Source organism: Andrographis paniculata, unplaced genomic scaffold, assembly GCF_009805555.1.
Source record: "Andrographis paniculata isolate CXL003 unplaced genomic scaffold, ASM980555v1 Contig98END, whole genome shotgun sequence".
In the NCBI taxonomy this organism is placed as follows: Eukaryota; Viridiplantae; Streptophyta; class Magnoliopsida; order Lamiales; family Acanthaceae; genus Andrographis; species Andrographis paniculata.
The window spans coordinates 1,825,547-1,844,060 of NW_026137637.1; the positions used below are offsets into that span (position 1 = coordinate 1,825,547).

Here is an 18,514-nt window from a genome sequence, read left to right on the forward strand (position 1 = left end):
TCGGCTATAATATCCACTTTATTATAGACACAAAAATCTAGAACGAGTATAATTAATAAATAATTAAAAATATAATTAAAAAATTCTAAATTAAAAAATTTAAAATAAGATTAAAGCGTATAATTATTTTTTTAAAAAATAATAAAATAAGTGGGACATACTAGAAAATAGAAAGATAGACACGGTAAATGAAGTAATTAAGACTAATCAATACAAATTAACCTTTTTTTCATCCTAACCATCCCTTAATAATTCACTGTAAGATATACAGCTTATTTTAAATGATATATTTAAGGGGAAAAAAAAAATAATTTTGGTCTAAATATAATCAATATTTATCAATTTTGGTCACAATATAAAAAAACTCATCAATTTTAGTCCAATTATAAACAATTTCAATCAATTTTAATTTTTAATTTTTTTTTTCAATTGGACCAAATAAAAAAATTTTAAAATGGCAAATAAAAATTAAAATAAAATTAAAATAAAATTTTAAAAAAATTTAAAAAACTGAAAAATAAAAAATAAAATCCACGTGGGCACGTGGCCTTTGGCGAGCCACGGGGCGTCTCCGGCGCCGAAGGACTAAAAAAACAGCTTACCCTTTATTATAAGTATATTTTCCCAAAATTTTACTATTCATTAAATAATTTCCTCAAAAAAATTAAATTAATTCTTTTATATATTTTATGTTATACTATTAAAATTAATTTTACATTAAAAATATTATTCTATTTAAAAAGTATACATTTATTTTTAGCATGAAGTTTCAAAAATAATAATACTATTTTAATTATAAGGTAGTCAAAAGTAATGTAAAAATAATTCTGCCTTTACGTTTTTTTTGTAAAAATTATAATGTGATAGTAAAATAGATATATATTATATATATATAAAGTATTTTTTAGATTATACTCCCCAATTCGCCTCCAACGATCATATTTACCTTTTACCTCGTTGTATTAACATTAAAAATATACTTTATAATTTTTTTTGCAAATATCCTATTGGTATTATAAGACACTAATTGAAGTATTTTTTAATTTTTTTCTAATTTGTGCTACGTTTTGATATAAAAATTAATATTCAAATATCAACACGCAAAAACTAAATGAGACGCTTAAAATCGGACGAAGATAATATTACTTTGTAATTATACTAGACAATAGAAATATATCACCAAATAAACATTATACTATTATTCAAATTCAAAATTTTTAGTATAGTCAAAACTAAATACAAATTCCCGACCAAACACACTTATGTTATAATTTTGTTTTATGTCAAGGATCAAACACAGACAAAATTGTGGCAAGAAAGTGCACCCGTGGGGGCAAATTGTATTGAGGTTGATTTATCATTATTATTATTATTATTATTCAAAATTAATAAATTAAATGATCGATCATCTTCCTCGTCAAAACGACTTCTGTTCCGTTGTATTCACCTGCAAATTCTATTCCTTATTCTATAAATACCTCAAGCTTTGTTGCAATGGATTCAAATCACTTTCCCACACAATACATAATTAACAATGGCTTCCTCGACCACCTCTTTCCTCCTCATATCCGCAGCAATCCTACTTTCCGGCATATCACCGCCACCGGCAGCGGCGGCCCGGACCTTCTCCGGCGAGACATCGATGGTGGAGAGGCATGAGGCATGGATGGTGCAGTACGGACGTGCCTATAAAGATGATGCCGAGAAAGCCAAGAGGTTCCGAATCTTCAAGGACAATGTGGACTACATCGAATCCGTCAACGAGGCCGCAACCACGTCCTACAAGCTTTCGATAAATCAGTTCGCCGATTTGACAAACGAGGAGTTTCAAGAGTCGCGCAACGGATATAAGACCTCCGCTCGCCCCAAAACATCGGCGTTTAGGTATGCGAATGTGACCGCGGTTCCATCGAGCGTCGACTGGAGAAAAAAGGGGGCCGTCACCGGTGTTAAGGATCAAGGCCAATGCGGTACATTTAATAACTTGTTTTGAAATATCGAAAAAAAACGAACTGTTCTTGAGCTTAGCTATTTTAAAGATCAAGATTGTCGTAGCTAACAAACTATTCGACTGATAAACGAGCATAGCTAATTAGCTTATAAGCTCGGCACATTAATATTTGACAGCAGTTATAATATTGAATTTTATAATTCAAAAATAGATACATTATGTTAATATAATACAGATCCAGTATATTCTATAAATGATCAAATACAAAAGAATATATTTATACAACATACTTACGTATGAACTAACAGTACATATTTTTCAAATAACACATGTATTGTGTAAAATAAAAACATATATTGTCTGTCTATTTGTTAACTATACGACAAATCAGTATAGTGTTGATTTTCTCCGAGCATTCAGCACGGTAACTATTCTTTTAATATTTATCTAATTTTGTCGAAATGTAGGATGTTGTTGGGCGTTTTCCGCGGTCGCGGCCGTCGAAGGAATCCACCAACTCAAGACAAAGTCGCTCGTATCCTTATCCGAGCAAGAGCTCGTTGACTGCGACACAAGCGAGGACGAGGGATGCAACGGCGGACTCATGGACAACGCCTTCGAGTTCATCGTCCAAAACCACGGCCTAACGACCGAATCGAGCTATCCATACCAAGGAACGGACGGCACCTGCAACTCCAAGAAGGAATCCTCGAGCGCGGCCAAGATCACCGGGTACGAGGATGTCCCCGCCAACAGCGAATCGTCATTGATGAAGGCGGTGGCCAATCAGCCGGTATCCGTCGCCATCGATGCTAGCGGATCCGATTTTCAATTCTACTCGAGCGGAGTGTTTACGGGACAGTGTGGAACTGATCTAGATCACGGTGTCACGGCCGTCGGGTACGGGAAGACGAGCGACGGGACCAAGTATTGGCTCGTGAAGAACTCATGGGGGACGAGCTGGGGCGAGAGCGGATACATTCGGATGCAGCGCGGCGTCGACGCCGCCGAGGGGCTGTGTGGCATTGCAATGCAGGCTTCTTATCCGACGGCCTAGAACTAACTCATTATTGTACGCACTATGTGATCATTTATCAAAAAATGACTCTGGTTATCAAATGATTGAACAATCGGCAGCAATTTAGTTACGTTCGTACGTTGTATAAATTTGGATATTGTTTATATGTTGTAATGAAGAAAGATGGTATTTAAGCAACGTACACTTCCGATTGTAATGCAAATTTCAATTGTATGCAATTATAAGAATTTCGATCAATCATTGAAATTTATGGAATTGAACAGAATCTCTTCGGCTAGGGTCATTGGGGATTTATTAGTAGTGTGTATTGTTAGATTTATATATCTAGAGGGGTTAGGGTGAAGGTGTTGATTTGAAAAATTCAGAAGAATTTATTACATACAGTACATACGGTGTGTAATATAGATATGTCTTTTTTGTTTAGAATTATATGTGTAGTCTATGAGAGTATATCATGTGATAAAATCAATTGTTGTGTGTATGTTGTATGTAATTATTAGAGCTGACAAAAACTGACCCGACACGAAATAATTGGGTTTGGGTCAAAGATTTCAACCCGATTATGTATACGGGTTGACACGAACCCGACACGATAATAAACAGGTCGGGTTAGGGTTGAGACTTTTAACTCGAACTCGACAAGACAACTCATTATAATATATTAATATTGATTAATATATTTATTATATATGTAAAATAATCATAATTTATTAATTTTTTCATAAATCAATTTAAACTAAGTTCAATTTTAAATAATTTAACCTAATTTACGCTCAAACCAATAAAAACTAACATAACACGACAACACAACAAAAAATTATTTAATTTGAATCAAGAAATTCGACTTAATTATGTATACGGGTCAACACGAGTCAACCCGAATCCGACGCGATAATAAACGGGTCAACACGAACCCGACACGATAATAAACGGGTTGGGTTAGGGTTGAGTAATTTAACCCGTTTAAAGTATTCAACCGGACACGAATCGACCCATTGCCAGCTCTAGTGACTATAGTATGTGTTATTTATATTATATTAATAAAGAATATACTGCCAGAAGTAATACAGTATGTTGTTTATTATTACATTATGTGTTGTTAGTTTATATTTTTTATTTGTATTATTAATATAAAGGATGTGCTACCATAAGTAATACATTGTATTGTTTATTATAATACAGTGTGTTGTTCAATACAATACTGAATTTTGAATTCAGCACTATATCTAATGTGTTGTTGATGTATATATGAATGTGTTATAACCCCGGTGCTTATTAATTAGTATAGTAAGGGTGTGTTTGTTTGGGGGTTTGGATTTTGGATTGGGATTTGAATAGTAAAAATTTTGAATTTGAATAGTTGTATGATGTGATATAAATAGGGTTTGATGTGATGTTTTGAATGTAAAATTGATTTTTAGTATAATATAAAAATGAAAAATAGATGTTTGATTTGATGTTTTTGGGAAAAAAAAATTGGATGAATAGTGAAAATCCTCCAAAATCCTTCAAACAAACACACCCTAAGTGTCTTTGAAACATAATTATATATAAACATAATTATATATAGATGGGATCCGTCGAAATGTTGATTAGGATTATAATTTAGAACCTGATAGCATATAGTGTGCTAACAGACGGTACACCATATTTGCTACAAATTATATATTATTTATATTAATATAATACTTCCTCCGTCCTAAATACCATATTCATATTGCCGTTTTTATCCGTTTTACATGCCATGTCATTTTTTTTTTGGAAAATGATTACACACTTTAATCTCATTTTAAATTTTAAATTTTTTTTTTTAATTTTAATTAAACTAATTAGTTATCTTAATCTTAATTTATAATTATTTATATTATAAGATAATTATTTTCACTGGTAGTGAAAATAATACATCCCTCCTAAAATACCGTGTCTAATTATCTACTAATTACATCCCTCCTAAAATACCGTGTCTACAGTGTAGTGGACACGGTATCTGGGACGGAGGGGAGTACAAATATAATACATGAACTAAAAACACATGATATAGTTTTACACATTATATACAACTATTGATTTTAGCGCATAACATACTCTTATACCGTACAACATTGTAGTTATGAACAAACAAATGTGTTAATTTGTATATTTTATGTGTGTGGATTTGGCCAATAAAAACAGTGCTGATTTTTCAACTATTCCCATAATTAATACTTTCTCCGTCTCATTTGAAAGGACTCTTTTGAAGTTTTATAATATATTAAAAAAATAATAGTATTTTATTGGTCAATAAAAATGATTAAAAAAATTTGATATTTTTGTTATTTAATTTTATGTACAAAGTAATTTTAAATATTAAGAATATTTTAGTATTAACGTATAACTACTTTTACTAAAAAAAATAAATTGATACTTTTAAATTAGACGGACATAAGTATTTTGAATTTAAGAGGAGTAATACATAATTGTAAGCTAGAGTAGAGTTAAATCAAACATCAAATCAAACACCTATTTATATTACATCATACAATTATTCAAATTCAAAATTTTTACTTTCAAATTCCAACTCAAAATCCAAGCACAGCTATAAACTTGGTTTACTTGTATTTTATCTTATTATTTATATTTCTTTAATGTTTTATTTAGAAGTATTTTTTACAATGTAAGATATGTAAAATGTATAAAGTAGTATTTTAGATTGAAACTCTTTGTTAGATAATAAAATACATATTAACACAGTTGGAATTGTATTAAATTTGAGTGAACAAAACCAGAACTTTTATTTTAAATAGTGATACTTTATCAGGAAAAAAATAAAACACATAAAAAAAGAAAACCTCAAATCTTGAACTGAGATCATAATTAATTTTTATTTTTAATAAGATTAATTAAATTTTGGAGTGATCTTTTGGAATCTATTTTATTTTTTTGGTTTGAATAGTAGTTTCCCTATTATATTTTATAAGAAAAAAATTGTATGTTTTATAGTATAAATTTGCTATTATCATATAATAAAAAATACTATCAAACTTTGAAATAAAACTTTTAAGTATTTAAAATTAAAATACTTTAAAACTTTGGCCATATTTTACTTAAGATTTAATTCAATTTTTTTTTCTACAATTGTCAATTTTTTTTTTTTTTTTTTTTGTAAAGATATACCAATTTTTTATTTGTTTGATTTTAATTTGAATGTTAATTTAAATGGTATTTTGATATTATATACTATTTTAGAAAATATAATATATATTTTTTTAAAATCACAGTAATTAAATAATATTGAAATATGTTTGTATTATCGCTCAAAATAATTTTCTACAGCTTGCTTCCTTAAGAAATAATTTGGAACAGTGTCTAATCAGTCAAAAGCCAATCAAATGGAATTGAAATGAACTGCCGGGAAATTGAGATGATAGGAACAGATAGAGCTGCTAACGAACTGAATCGAGCTGAGCTGAGCTGAGCTGAGCCGAGCCGAGCCAAATTTTAAGTGTTCGTTAACGTTCGCGAACAAAGCTCGTGCTCGTTCGTTAAACTTTCGAGCTCGTTCGTAGTGTTCGAGCTCGGCTCGATAAGAATTTTTTGTTGTTTGAGCTCGTGTTTGTGTTCGGCTCGATAAGAATTTTTTGTTGTTTGAGCTCGTGTTCGTATTCGGCTCGATTAAGCTCCTTCGAGCTTGTATGCCACATTTTTAACAATTTATATATAATTTAAAAAGAAATATTAAAATTATTTTATTTATATATTTTAAATTAATATTTTATTTATTTATTAATTATAATTTTATATGCATATATAATATTTATAATAAATATATTATTTAAACGAACATTCGCGAACAAAGTTCGGGTTCGTTCATTAACCAAACAGACCTGTTTATGCTGTTCGGCTCGGCTCGTTAACATTCGCGAACGAGCTTTAACCGAGCCGAATAGAATTGAACCGAGTCGAGTTCAAAAACAACTTGATTCGTTTAACAGCTCTACGAACAAGATTGAATTAGGAACAACGTACCTTTGGTATCAAATTGTATTGATGTTGAATTATTATTATTATTATTATTATTATTATCATTATTCCAAATTAATAAGTTAAATTATCGATCATCTTCCTCGTCAAAACGACTTCTCTTCTGTTGTATTCACCTGCAAATTCTCTATTCCCTACTCTATAAATACCTCAAGCTTTGTTGCAATGGATTCAAATAACTTTCCCACACAATACATACTTAACAATGGCTTCCACGACTACCACTTCCATCCTCATATTAGCAGCAATCCTACTTTCCGGGATGTCGCCGCCACCGGCCGCGGCGGCCCGGACCTTCTCCGGCGAGACATCGATGGTGGAGAGGCACGAGGCATGGATGGTGCAGTACGGACGTGCCTATAAAGACGATGCCGAGAAGGCCAAGAGGTTCCGAATTTTCAAGGACAATGTGGACTACATCGAATCCGTCAACGAGGCCGCGACCACGTCCTACAAGCTTTCGATAAATCAGTTCGCGGATTTGACAAACAAGGAATTTCAAGAGTCGCGCAACGGATATAAGACCTCCGCTCGCCCCAAAACGTCGGCGTTTAGGTATGCGAACGTGACCGCGGTTCCGTCGAGCGTCGACTGGAGAAAAAAGGGGGCCGTCACCGGTGTTAAAGATCAAGGCCAATGCGGTACGTTTAATAACTTGTCTTGATATTCAACAAAACGAACTGTTCGTGAGCTCAGCTATTTTAAAGATCAAGATTGTAATAACTAACAAACTACTCGACTAATAAATGAGCATAGCTAATTAGCTTATAAGCTCGTCACATTAATATTTGACGGCGGTTAAAATACTGAATTTTATAATTTTACACTGTACTAACAATACCACTATAATAGACAAGCATACGTTTTGTTAACATAATATAGGGTTTGGGATCAACGGTTGATCCGATGAAGTTACCATGATGCTGATTTGACCGGATAACATATATTATAAGGGTGATCAGCAATATTTATACATATATCAGCATATTTATAATACATCATATATTATATTATAAATAACATATGATATCTTATAACATACATATGCTATTAAGATATGTATAAAACTATATTGATCACCTCTATAACATATATTAATATAGTCAAATTAACACTATATTGAGTTAGCCGAATCAGCACAGGATCTTCTGTCATAATATAAATATAATATATTTTACAATTGATTGAATAATAAAAAAAAAATGTTTATACAATATATTTATAAGTATGAACTGACTAACATATGTTTTCAAATAATACAATATGTATTGTGTAAAATAAAAGCATATATTGTCTGTCTATTTGTTAACTGTATGACAAATCAGGATAGTGTTGATTTTCTCCGATCATTCAGCACCGAAACTATCCCTTTAATATTTTTCTAATTTTTTCGAAACGTAGGATGTTGTTGGGCATTTTCCGCGGTCGCGGCCGTCGAAGGAATCCACCAACTCAAGACAAAGTCGCTCGTATCCTTATCCGAGCAAGAGCTCGTTGACTGCGACACAAGCAAGGACGAGGGATGCAACGGCGGACTCATGGACAACGCCTTCGAGTTCATCGTCCAAAACCACGGCCTAACGACCGAATCGAGCTATCCATACCAAGGAACGGACGGCACTTGCAACTCCAAGAAGGAATCCTCGAGCGCGGCCAAGATCACCGGGTACGAGGATGTCCCCGCCAACAGCGAATCGTCATTGAGGAAGGCAGTGGCGAATCAGCCGGTATCCGTCGCCATCGACGCTAGCGGATCCGATTTCCAGTTCTACTCGAGCGGAGTGTTCACGGGACAGTGTGGAACTGATCTAGATCATGGTGTCACGGCCGTCGGATACGGGAACACGAGTGACGGGACCAAGTATTGGCTCGTGAAGAACTCGTGGGGTACAAGCTGGGGCGAGAGCGGATACATTCGGATGCAGCGCGGCGTCGACGCCGCCGAGGGGCTGTGTGGCATTGCAATGCAGGCTTCTTATCCGACGGCCTAGATCTAAGGATCATATTTATCTTTAGTGTTTATATGTATGTATGTATATAGACATAAATATGGAGCTAAGAATGCTGTGTTGTGACAAAGATTATTGTAATGTTCGACAAAATTTAACAGTGTAAGCATGAAGGAAATTTGCCTTACAAATCCCAATCTAAAATGGCCTTAAGCTTAAAATTTGTTTATTAGATATCAATTCAAATCATAATTTCATTTAAATATTACGTAGTTTTTTTTTTTAATAAAATTACGTGTTATACCTATTTATATTGTATAATATATTATTTTTATTTAACAGTTTTACTCTTAAAAAATAAAAATAAACTTGCATAACATAATGTGTTTTTGTTTGCCACAAAATATCCAACATATTTCTCCAAAAAAAAATATTAATATATACCAAATATTCATTATTTTTATATTATATACATAATTTCCTATATCTCACATAAAAAAATTTTCTTCAAACCAAAAAAAAAAAACAAACCAACCCTTTTTTTTTTGTGGATTTTTCAAAAATTTTGCTATTTTGTTCTTTTTCCACTAAAAATATTAAATCAAATCATTGTTTTTTATATTACACAATATCTATTTATAACACATTAAATAATTATTCAAATTCAAACTTTTACTATTCAAAAAATTCAAATCCAAAAATCAAATTCACAAACAAATAAAATACTAATGTTTTGCATTTAAATAAACTATAATGAGTGAATAACTAAAAAGTGTATTAATAAAAAAATATCGTATAATAAATATAATTATAAATTAATATTAATATAGCTAAATAATTTAATTAAAATTTTTAAAAATTATAACTTATGTGATTAAAGTGCATAAATTATGTAAAATCGACCAAAATAAAAAATATGGACAAAATATGTGAAATAAAGAAAGTACAACATAAAAAGACACATTCATTGAACAAACCTATTTCGGCCACAAATTTCACCCCCCATAATAATTTGTTTTTTCAAGGCAAACGTAAATGAACCAAGACAAACAATATAAATAAAACTCGATTTGTTATGGAACAAGTCTGAATCTTGTTTGTTAACATTCCTTAAAAAAACATAAATAAATGAAATATTATATATATGAATGTATAAATTAAAAGACAAATCCAAACAAACTTATTCGAAGCAAACACGAACTCAAACAATAAGATTTCTGTAAAATAAGATTTCTTAACAAAACAAGCTCAAATACTTAAACGAACAAGAATACAAACACTTGAAAATCTTGTGCAGTTCGACTCGAAGACAACCGTACAGAACCCATGCTATTGTAATCACATCACAGTTCAATCATATATGGCATCGGTTATGAACTAACAATAGCACGGCAATCTACATAACACGTACTAGTTAAATCGGACCTGCATTGAGGAATAATTACTCATACGCAAATTAAAACTAATCATCAACCAAACAACTTCCATGATCTCTAAGTCAATGCTGAGTGTTCACTAAGACAACAGGGCAAAGTGACCAAAAGCTTTAAAGATTCTAAACCACAGGAAAGAAGATCAATACCAAATGCTGAAAGCAAACAAGCGAGCAAGCATACCATGTCCATGTCGATTTCACTCTCCGGCTACAAGCAAATAATTGGATCAGCACACGCCTGTTTAGTTTAAACATACGAGCACACTCAACATTTATCGGTTTCACAAACTAATAAGATTTTGTCCCCACACTCTAAAATAAAAACTCTTCATAAGTAATTTGGTAAGGATAGCGCAACAATTCAATATCCAAGTGCGGTTAAAAGCAACAAGTAATAACAACTCAGTCTTCTTCCTCAGCCTCCTCTAGCCATTTCACCAACGGCTCCAACGACTTCACAAATGTTTGCCTGTCAAGCCATTGCGTAGAAATAATGTCAAACTTGATTGAGAGCAAAGTAAAATTATATTAAATAATAACCAACAAAATCTAAGAAATGCTAGCACACCTGCCCTTGAGGTTTGTTCCTTTACGGAACCAGTGAAGAATGGTGTCTTCGGCAAGCACATCCTGATCGTAGAGCGACTTAATGATTTCGGGAAATAGTTTCATCAGCTTGGTATCTTCGTAGCACTGGACCTGAACTTTGTACATAAGTTCAAGCTGGAGCCTTCCGCTGGTGCAGAAGGCATTAAGCAGCTCAGCCCATGATTTTACCTGAGCAAAATCCAAGAGGTAACAATTTCTGAATCAGTGATTTTACGGGCGAATTATCAGTCGGAATGATATCGAGATGGTACATGTATTAAGCAGATTTTTTTAATAAAACCTGGCGAAGTGCTGAATTAGCATTTTGCTGCTGATTTTTCCCAGACCATTGGACAGCATCCATCAGGACATCCCATAGAATCCGAACAACCTCAATGTCCGGAAATTTAGAATCTTTCACATGTTGTTTGACAGTTTCTATGACTTCAGCCACATCAGCCTCTTCTGATATCTGAGTTGTTATTGCAGTTTTCATTTCCTTAAGCTTAACCTCAAATACTTTCTTTTCATAGTACTCAACCAATGGTTTAAGCTCCTCCTTGCTGAGAAGAGATCACACAAATAACTTACGAAGATCAGTAACAAGTACGTGTACCCAAACCAAGGTTCAGTTTCTACGGATGAGATGAATCAAGAATAGAGTGCAAAATACTGTTAGTCAAAGACGAATAAACGGTGGCGCATCCATAAGAATTTCACTTTCATGTAATCATCATCGAGACACAATGATGTTAAATAGCACAAATCACAATGTTATAGGTCAGTTATGAATTGCAATGCAATCTAAACACGATTAACACAATAATGGGGGCTGTTCACTATAAGACCTAAATGCCGCAACCTGATTCTACCAGGTATAACACAAATTGAAATTTTCAAAAAAGGATGCATATGTCTATTTCTCTTTTTCTCTTCTTTTTTTTTTTTTTTTTTTGCATGCAAAAGAAAGCTAAGAGTTTGGGGCAGGAGGGACTTGAAAAAGGAAAATCAAAAGTATCAAAGTGTAGTCATGAGCCAGCTCTGTTTGCTTGTACGTTTCACAAGTTTTCATTATTAAAAAAAAAAAATACACTCACTATCCTTTTCTATCATAAAAAATAGACATTTTCCTTTTTAGGAAAAAATCAAACCACCATTTTAATTCCAAATTTTTATTAATAAAAACCCAAAGCCCACAAACAAATAGAGCCTACACTCATAAGATACACACATGCACACATAGTATCAATTGCATTCTTGCCAACATAACTAATGGTTTAGAGCAGTAGAGGGAACTTACTTGAAATGCTCAGATAATGCTTCTGGTGTCTGCTTAGAAGTTGGGAAAAAATCCAGAAGGTTGTCCTCCATTTTTCCCCGCTTCAAAATTGAAACGAGGTCATCCAGACTATTATCAATGAGATATTCCTTGAAAAAATCAGTGATGAATGAAAGAACTATCCCTTTGGCAACAAGGTTATTATCTTTGAGTAGTGGTTGGAACACCGTCTCAGGCTGGAGACCCGACAATTTCTGGGAAAAGGCAAGTGCTGTGAATATACCAAGCTTCTTCCTTTCATCATCTGTGAAAAGTTCCAAAGATTGAAGGAATCTTTGCATAACATTTTCAAGATTCTTTATGAGAAAAGGCTTCCTCCTCAAAAGCTTCTGAATATATATTACAGAAGGCAGAATAACTTCCCGCTTAGGCTCACAGTCAATTATGGAGTAAGGGTGACGCTCCCCCTCCTCAAGTTTGACAGTGCCAGATTGTGTACGGCCCCCTCTGAAAACCACCTGCATTTATTGGAGAAGACATTTGAACCCACTTAGCCAGGTTACCGTAACATTCATCAAAGTAATAATAGAAAACGAAAACATTAACCTATGATCAAAGATAGCGTCATTCTCAAACCACAAACATTAACCTATGATCAAAGATAGCGTCATTTTCAAACCAGCAAAGATAAACTTAGAAAAATGTCAAGTTCCTGGTTTCAGTTGGGCAACCCAAATACTTGAAGTTCAGTATGAACTCTTGTCCAATGGAAAACGAGAAACAATGAAAGTTTCCCTTCTTTTAAAGTTTAAAATGCAACAAGGCTTGCAACAAAGGTAAAAAAACAGTAATGCAGTTTATCCTTATAATGTGTTTTAAGTATTAAACCCACATGACTAGTAAAACATCATTATTGCAGTTCTTGAACTGCGAAAGAGCATCGACTAGGTATTCTTCTAAATTTTCTCACAACAATAAACTTTATGCAATTTATTTATAACTCAAGAACCAAGACCAAGTGATGCATCTTCCCTTGGGCAGTAAAGATGACTTCTATTTAGAAAAAATAGAAGATGAAAGGGTGGGTGATTAACATCGAACCAAAAAGAAGTTTCAGAACTTTGTAAAAAATAGCATAGGATTCATCACAGCAACGATCGTGCTTCTAGTTTAAGTCTGATCAAAATCAAATGAGAAATCTACCTCAAAAAAGGTGTCCCCGTATCTTGAGAAATTAAGATCTGAAGATTCAATGCTCTTTGCAACAAGCTCCTGTAAGACACACATATAGGTCAAATATCATTTTAAAAATCTTGCATACAAAACATTCAGACAGCATGATGACACAATGCAGGAACCAAGGAAAATTAACATGCAAGTAAATCAAAAGTAAAATAATATGTAAATAAATCTGTAAGTACCAGATCACCAGCATTATCCAAGTAAATCTGGACCACTGCATCCGAAAATGCCGCAGGGTCCAGCGGCGCAGCAATATTCCGTTTGCGGGTCTTAATCCGCGTGCCACTGTAAGTACATAGTAGAGAATATAGAACATTCAAACAGAAACGCTGAGTAAATCTGGCTAGTGATGAATTCCTCTAAGAACTGTTAACCACCCACGATTTCCATCCATAGTTATGTTATTTTCATTAGGTAAAAATCATTTAAAATATAAGCTCAAGTGACGAGTCTTTAAAACTTCATGCTTGATTCAAATAAAAGGAATTGAAAAGAGAAGAAAGGAAAAAGACAAAACAAAAGGTTTGGTTAGAAGGAAAACTTTCTTCTTTCCACCCAAACAAAAGCTTCCATCCATTTTTGGGTGAAAAGCTATCTCCTTCCTTCCCTTTCTTTTATTTCATTTATTTTTTCCTTTCACGCCCTTCTCCTTTAAACTTCCAAACTAGCCTAGTGACGAAGCTTGAACATTTTTGCTGGTCATATTTTCATATGAAAAAGAAAGGAAAAAGAAAAAGCTTATAACCCCAATAGCTTTTATTCAAATTTCAAATAAGTTTTTATCTCTTCCATATAAATTCAATAGTCTCCTAATTATTCAATAATTACATTACAAGAGTTTTCACTTATAAATAATACCGATGCCCTACATGCAGATGCTTCTTTTTCGCTTCTAATAGGAATACAAAAAGTAAAATGGTTATATATATGTTTATATATTGAAAAGGTTGTGGATAGATTGATAAGTTTTTTTAAAAAAAGCGTTGTGGGAAATTTCTAAGAACTTTTTCTTTTTAGAGCAGTTCTAAACAGGAGGGACAATTCAGGTCTTTACCGAAAACATATCAAATTGCAGTTAAAACACTCCCTTACTTTATAACCTAACAATTAAACTATGAATCTCGGCCATACCTTATCACACGATCCCATAAATTTATACATTATAAGTTAATTAGAAAAATTAACAAGAAATATATATATACTCTGAACCATATAATCTTGTTTAGTTTTGGCAAAATTAAACACTGTTTCATAAACTAAAAACTTAGATCCAAACAAAGAGGGGATTCATTTAAAGAAGAAGCTTGAAATTAAAACAAAACCACAAGATCGTATTATTCATCCAATAAAAACAGAGATTAATATGACAATCCCTTGCACATGAAACATACGAATTTGCTAACAACTACGATTCCATCCCTTTCCAGGAAATCGAGAGAGACACTTACCCGAGAGTGGGCTTCTCCTTAGAGCTGCAATCAGAAACACATAAAAAACGAAAATTAGTGAATCTAAAGGCAAACCAATCCAGATCGAGGGAAATATATTCATCGCCAAAACGAGCGAAACATAATACATAATAATAAACTAAAAAAACCCTCCTTGGACACACCAATCCCTTTACAAGAAATCGCACAAAAAGAACCGATCAAAATCGAATTTCCGAATCGATACAGAAATACCAACACACAAATAAAATTCTCCAATTACAAATCTAAACAAAACCAGAAAACAGCAGATCTGAGTCCAAAAAGCGCAGAAATTGAAAAGAAAAGGCAGAGGAACATAAAATCGAATACAAAAATTAAAGAATCGTTATCGCTTACCTCATAAACCGCTTTTAGGGGGATCGAAATGAAGGCAGAGTCCGAAGAGACTCGCGCGACTGGAAAAAGGGGAAAAGGGGGCGGAGAGGGGCGGATGGGTGCAAACTGAATGGAGGAATATCGGAGAAGGGTTTTTATATATATGAGGAAAAATATGAATGTATAATGGAACCGTTCAGAAAAGAAAGGGAGACTACATGTGAAGCCATGGGACACGTGTCGGAATATGGGCTATCAGTACGTACTTATTGCGATCTGATCCTCGTGTGGGCTCCACTTTTAATTGCCGATTAAATAAAGATAAAAAAAAAAATTATATAAAAAACTAGTGTGATCAATTTATTAAAAAAAAAAATGAAACAATATTACTCGTCCTATTTATATAATACGAATAAATAAAATAGATATATTTATTTTAACATTAATTTTATAAAAATGAGTTTTTTTAATATGGATAAAAATATTTGCTTATTAATTAAATAAAAATAAAGAGATTTTAAGTGGAAAGATGAGTAAGAGCAAATAGAGTACTCTTTATTACCATAGCTTATCACCTGCGACAAGACAATCTCGAAGAAGCTGAAGAAAAAAACTCACGCAATGACTCTTTTCTTAAGGTAAAAAAAATCAATGGGATTGGAAGAGGATTTCGTGCCGAGAAAGGCCTTGGCAAGCCATTTTTCTCATCTTTTTCCTCTTTCTTCATCTACCTTCTCTCTCATCGTCTGATTTTTTGCAAGGAAATATTGGCAAATACCTTCATCCGTACTTTTCATCAAAACTAATTTCGAGATTAATTTTAAGGGACATTTTGATTTATATTCCTCTGACCTATAACACATTTAAATTCAGTCCATCTTTAAATTACTTTATAATATAACGAATATTGTATGTACTCATGTTATTTTAGTATAAACCTACATTATCTAATTACATACTATAAAATTATCCGTCTGTATAAAGAAAATGTTAAGTCATGTACCTAAAAATTTTATATATGTACTGAAATAAGTTAAAGTAAATTAAACTAAAAAACAAAATAAAACTCTATTAAAACCCACCATCCGAATTGTGGCTTGGTTATTTATTCGAAACTCATCATCCCCACGTTGCCCCTCTTCGTCGAAACTCCCTGCTAAAGTAATAATCATTGAGCCTCCTTGCAGAAAGTTTTGTCGCCGTCGGAAGTCTCCACTCACTGGCCATAGCTCCATTCTCGTTCGAGATGTGAAAAAAACCTCCACTTCAAAACATAGTTTGAAAAGAGTAAGTTAAAGTTTATGATTTTTGTATGATTAAGTTTTTGAGTTCATGTTGTACTTAGATTTATTTTATTTTTGTGCGTCGGTTGAATTTGTACAAGTTTCGGTAATGAGTCATTTTACTTTAACATTGTATCGAGTCGAATATGAGTTATTTTGATGTATTTGAAATTATAAATGATCTTGTTGTCTTTAGAAGTACCTTCATGTGTATTTTTCTAAGTTTATATTTATAGTAAAATAATTAAGACATGAGGCGGATGGTGCTCCTTGTTTTTTTTTCAAATACCATAGGCAAATTGTATCTTTTCGGAAGATTTTCTAAGTACAAAGGTATTGGGTGATGTCTCTGTCATGGGATTGGTTATAGATGTATCCAGTTTTATTCATTAGTAAAAATTTTGTTTGTTCTTTATATTGTTTACAAGTGTCTCCCATTGTCTTTGGAGTGACTTGATTGTTAATTAATATGTCTCAAATAGAATATTACTTACCTTCGTAGTTATGCCATAAACTTGTGTTTGTGTTGGGTATACTCATAAACACATATTTTTGTTTGAAATGATGACAGATAAAAAAAAAATACAAAGAACGTATCTCCAGATTTTCTATACATTTCTTCTATACTAAGATGGTTAAATTTAAAGTTGGAATGAACAACAAACAACTGAAAGCTTTGCAACTCACACCGTTTGGTTATGTGGAGGAGTTTTTATAAATGGCGAAGTAAAGAGACCGTTACAGATGTCAATGTGAGAGTTTCGATTGTGGGCTACTTGTGTACACGTACATTGAGAGTTACACTTTAGATTATCCACCAGGCAACTGGGTGTTCGAATTCGATGATGTCAAGGCTTGTTGGACTAAAATTGCTGCAAGAATTTTAGCAGTGGCACCATAGGGTCTTTCTAATTCAATTTGAATGTTTGGAATGTGATTTGTTACAATCAGATTGATGAATAACTTAGATTTATGGTCAGGTAGAGGGTACTTAGCCGTTTGTATTATTTTTTAAACTAACGCATGATATTTTAAGAGATTGTTTATATGTACTTACATTATAGTCATTTATACGTCTGTATACATGATAGGTAATCCAAATTTTCTAATATATATCTCTGTATATTACTTGGACACCCAAATCACATGCAAAAATGTATTGGAAGAGAACATGTACCAAAAAAATTAAATAATATACTTCAGTTGGATAAATTCTAGAATTGGATGTCGACAAAACCCTAAGCGAATACCATATACCCCAAATGATGATATTTGTACCTTTATTTCGAATTTATATACCTCTGAACTAATCCACTCGTACGAAGGAATATGATCTCTAAGTAGCTTTATCCGCAATCGACATACAGTCAGAAGATGTGTACTCACCAAATTGTTTTGAAGCTCCGATGGACCGATGACAAATCCACATTAATAATATGTTCCCTACAATATGAGAAAGACCAATATGTTTCACTAATAATATTTTCGATCCATTCCAGTTTATTTACTTTCGTTTGGTGTTACTTCTCACTCTCAGAAATGCTTAGATGGAAAATCATGTTACAAAGAACGTATGAGGTCATCAGTTATGCAGTGACTTCAATATATCTATTACCATGGGTCACCTCAACATATTTTATTTCATATCTATTATAAGTGACATTCTTCATCCACTATTGAATGTATGGATAGGTTCATTGTATGTCGTCTCGGAAGTATTTCTTACTGCACACTCACTGTCCAAAAAGTGGATATGATAAATTAACTCATAGTTATTTGATTCAACATCATTGATAAATTTTGGCCCTGTTGGTTGAATACCCGTGTTCACATTAATAATACCTATGCATGAATATGAATACTTTCATACACAAAGATACACCAACTTACTCGTACTATGCATACCTCTGGTATTAACGAATA

General features: G+C 32.8%; 3 protein-coding genes and 1 long non-coding RNA gene across 5 annotated transcripts in view; 3 read left to right on the plus strand and 1 right to left on the minus strand.

Moving 5' to 3' along the window:
• The first annotated feature begins 1,534 nt into the window (after nucleotides 1–1,534).
• On the plus strand, nucleotides 1,535–3,008 carry LOC127243863 (senescence-specific cysteine protease SAG39-like). Its single transcript, XM_051264080.1, has 2 exons — nucleotides 1,535–1,970; nucleotides 2,419–3,008. Exons 1-2 carry the CDS (start codon nucleotides 1,535–1,537, stop codon nucleotides 3,006–3,008), a joined length of 1,026 nt encoding a protein of 341 aa, XP_051120037.1.
• Nucleotides 3,009–7,215: 4,207 nt separating this feature from the next.
• LOC127243867 (senescence-specific cysteine protease SAG39-like) lies at nucleotides 7,216–9,003 on the plus strand. The gene is made up of 2 exons (XM_051264087.1): nucleotides 7,216–7,651; nucleotides 8,412–9,003. Exons 1-2 carry the CDS (start codon nucleotides 7,216–7,218, stop codon nucleotides 8,999–9,001), a joined length of 1,026 nt encoding a protein of 341 aa, XP_051120044.1. The 3' UTR covers nucleotides 9,002–9,003.
• Nucleotides 9,004–10,548: 1,545 nt separating this feature from the next.
• The window catches only part of LOC127243865 (uncharacterized), a 56,610-nt gene continuing 48,644 nt past the window's right edge, over nucleotides 10,549–18,514 (minus strand). The window contains exons 1-8 of one of the 2 annotated variants that reach the window (XM_051264083.1): nucleotides 15,330–15,490; nucleotides 14,952–14,975; nucleotides 13,683–13,788; nucleotides 13,465–13,533; nucleotides 12,283–12,779; nucleotides 11,284–11,545; nucleotides 10,963–11,171; nucleotides 10,549–10,863 (exon numbers count right to left, since the gene is read on the minus strand). In XM_051264083.1, coding sequence (XP_051120040.1) covers nucleotides 10,797–10,863; nucleotides 10,963–11,171; nucleotides 11,284–11,545; nucleotides 12,283–12,779; nucleotides 13,465–13,533; nucleotides 13,683–13,788; nucleotides 14,952–14,975; nucleotides 15,330–15,334 — 1,239 coding nt within the window. In that variant the 5' untranslated portion in view covers nucleotides 15,335–15,490 and the 3' untranslated portion in view covers nucleotides 10,549–10,796. Of the gene's footprint in view, nucleotides 10,864–10,962; nucleotides 11,172–11,283; nucleotides 11,546–12,282; nucleotides 12,780–13,464; nucleotides 13,534–13,682; nucleotides 13,789–14,951; nucleotides 14,976–15,329; nucleotides 15,491–18,514 lie in introns of those variants that run through there. The other variant, XM_051264084.1, reaches the window with a different exon arrangement.
• Nucleotides 14,369–18,514, plus strand: part of LOC127243868 (uncharacterized) — a 51,848-nt gene continuing 47,702 nt past the window's right edge. The window contains exon 1 of the long non-coding RNA XR_007837041.1: nucleotides 14,369–14,485. This is a non-coding gene — a long non-coding RNA (uncharacterized LOC127243868). The remainder of the gene's footprint in view (nucleotides 14,486–18,514) is intronic.

Bases quoted from the DNA above. Each gene is read 5' to 3' on its own strand.
- LOC127243863 (XM_051264080.1), top strand. From the start codon at position 1,535: ATGGCTTCCTCGACCACCTCTTTCCTCCTCATATCCGCAGCAATCCTA. The intron at 1,971-2,418 runs GTACATTTAATA...GTCGAAATGTAG, and splicing joins TAAGGATCAAGGCCAATGCG to GATGTTGTTGGGCGTTTTCC.
- LOC127243867 (XM_051264087.1), top strand. From the start codon at position 7,216: ATGGCTTCCACGACTACCACTTCCATCCTCATATTAGCAGCAATCCTA. The intron at 7,652-8,411 runs GTACGTTTAATA...TTCGAAACGTAG, and splicing joins TAAAGATCAAGGCCAATGCG to GATGTTGTTGGGCATTTTCC.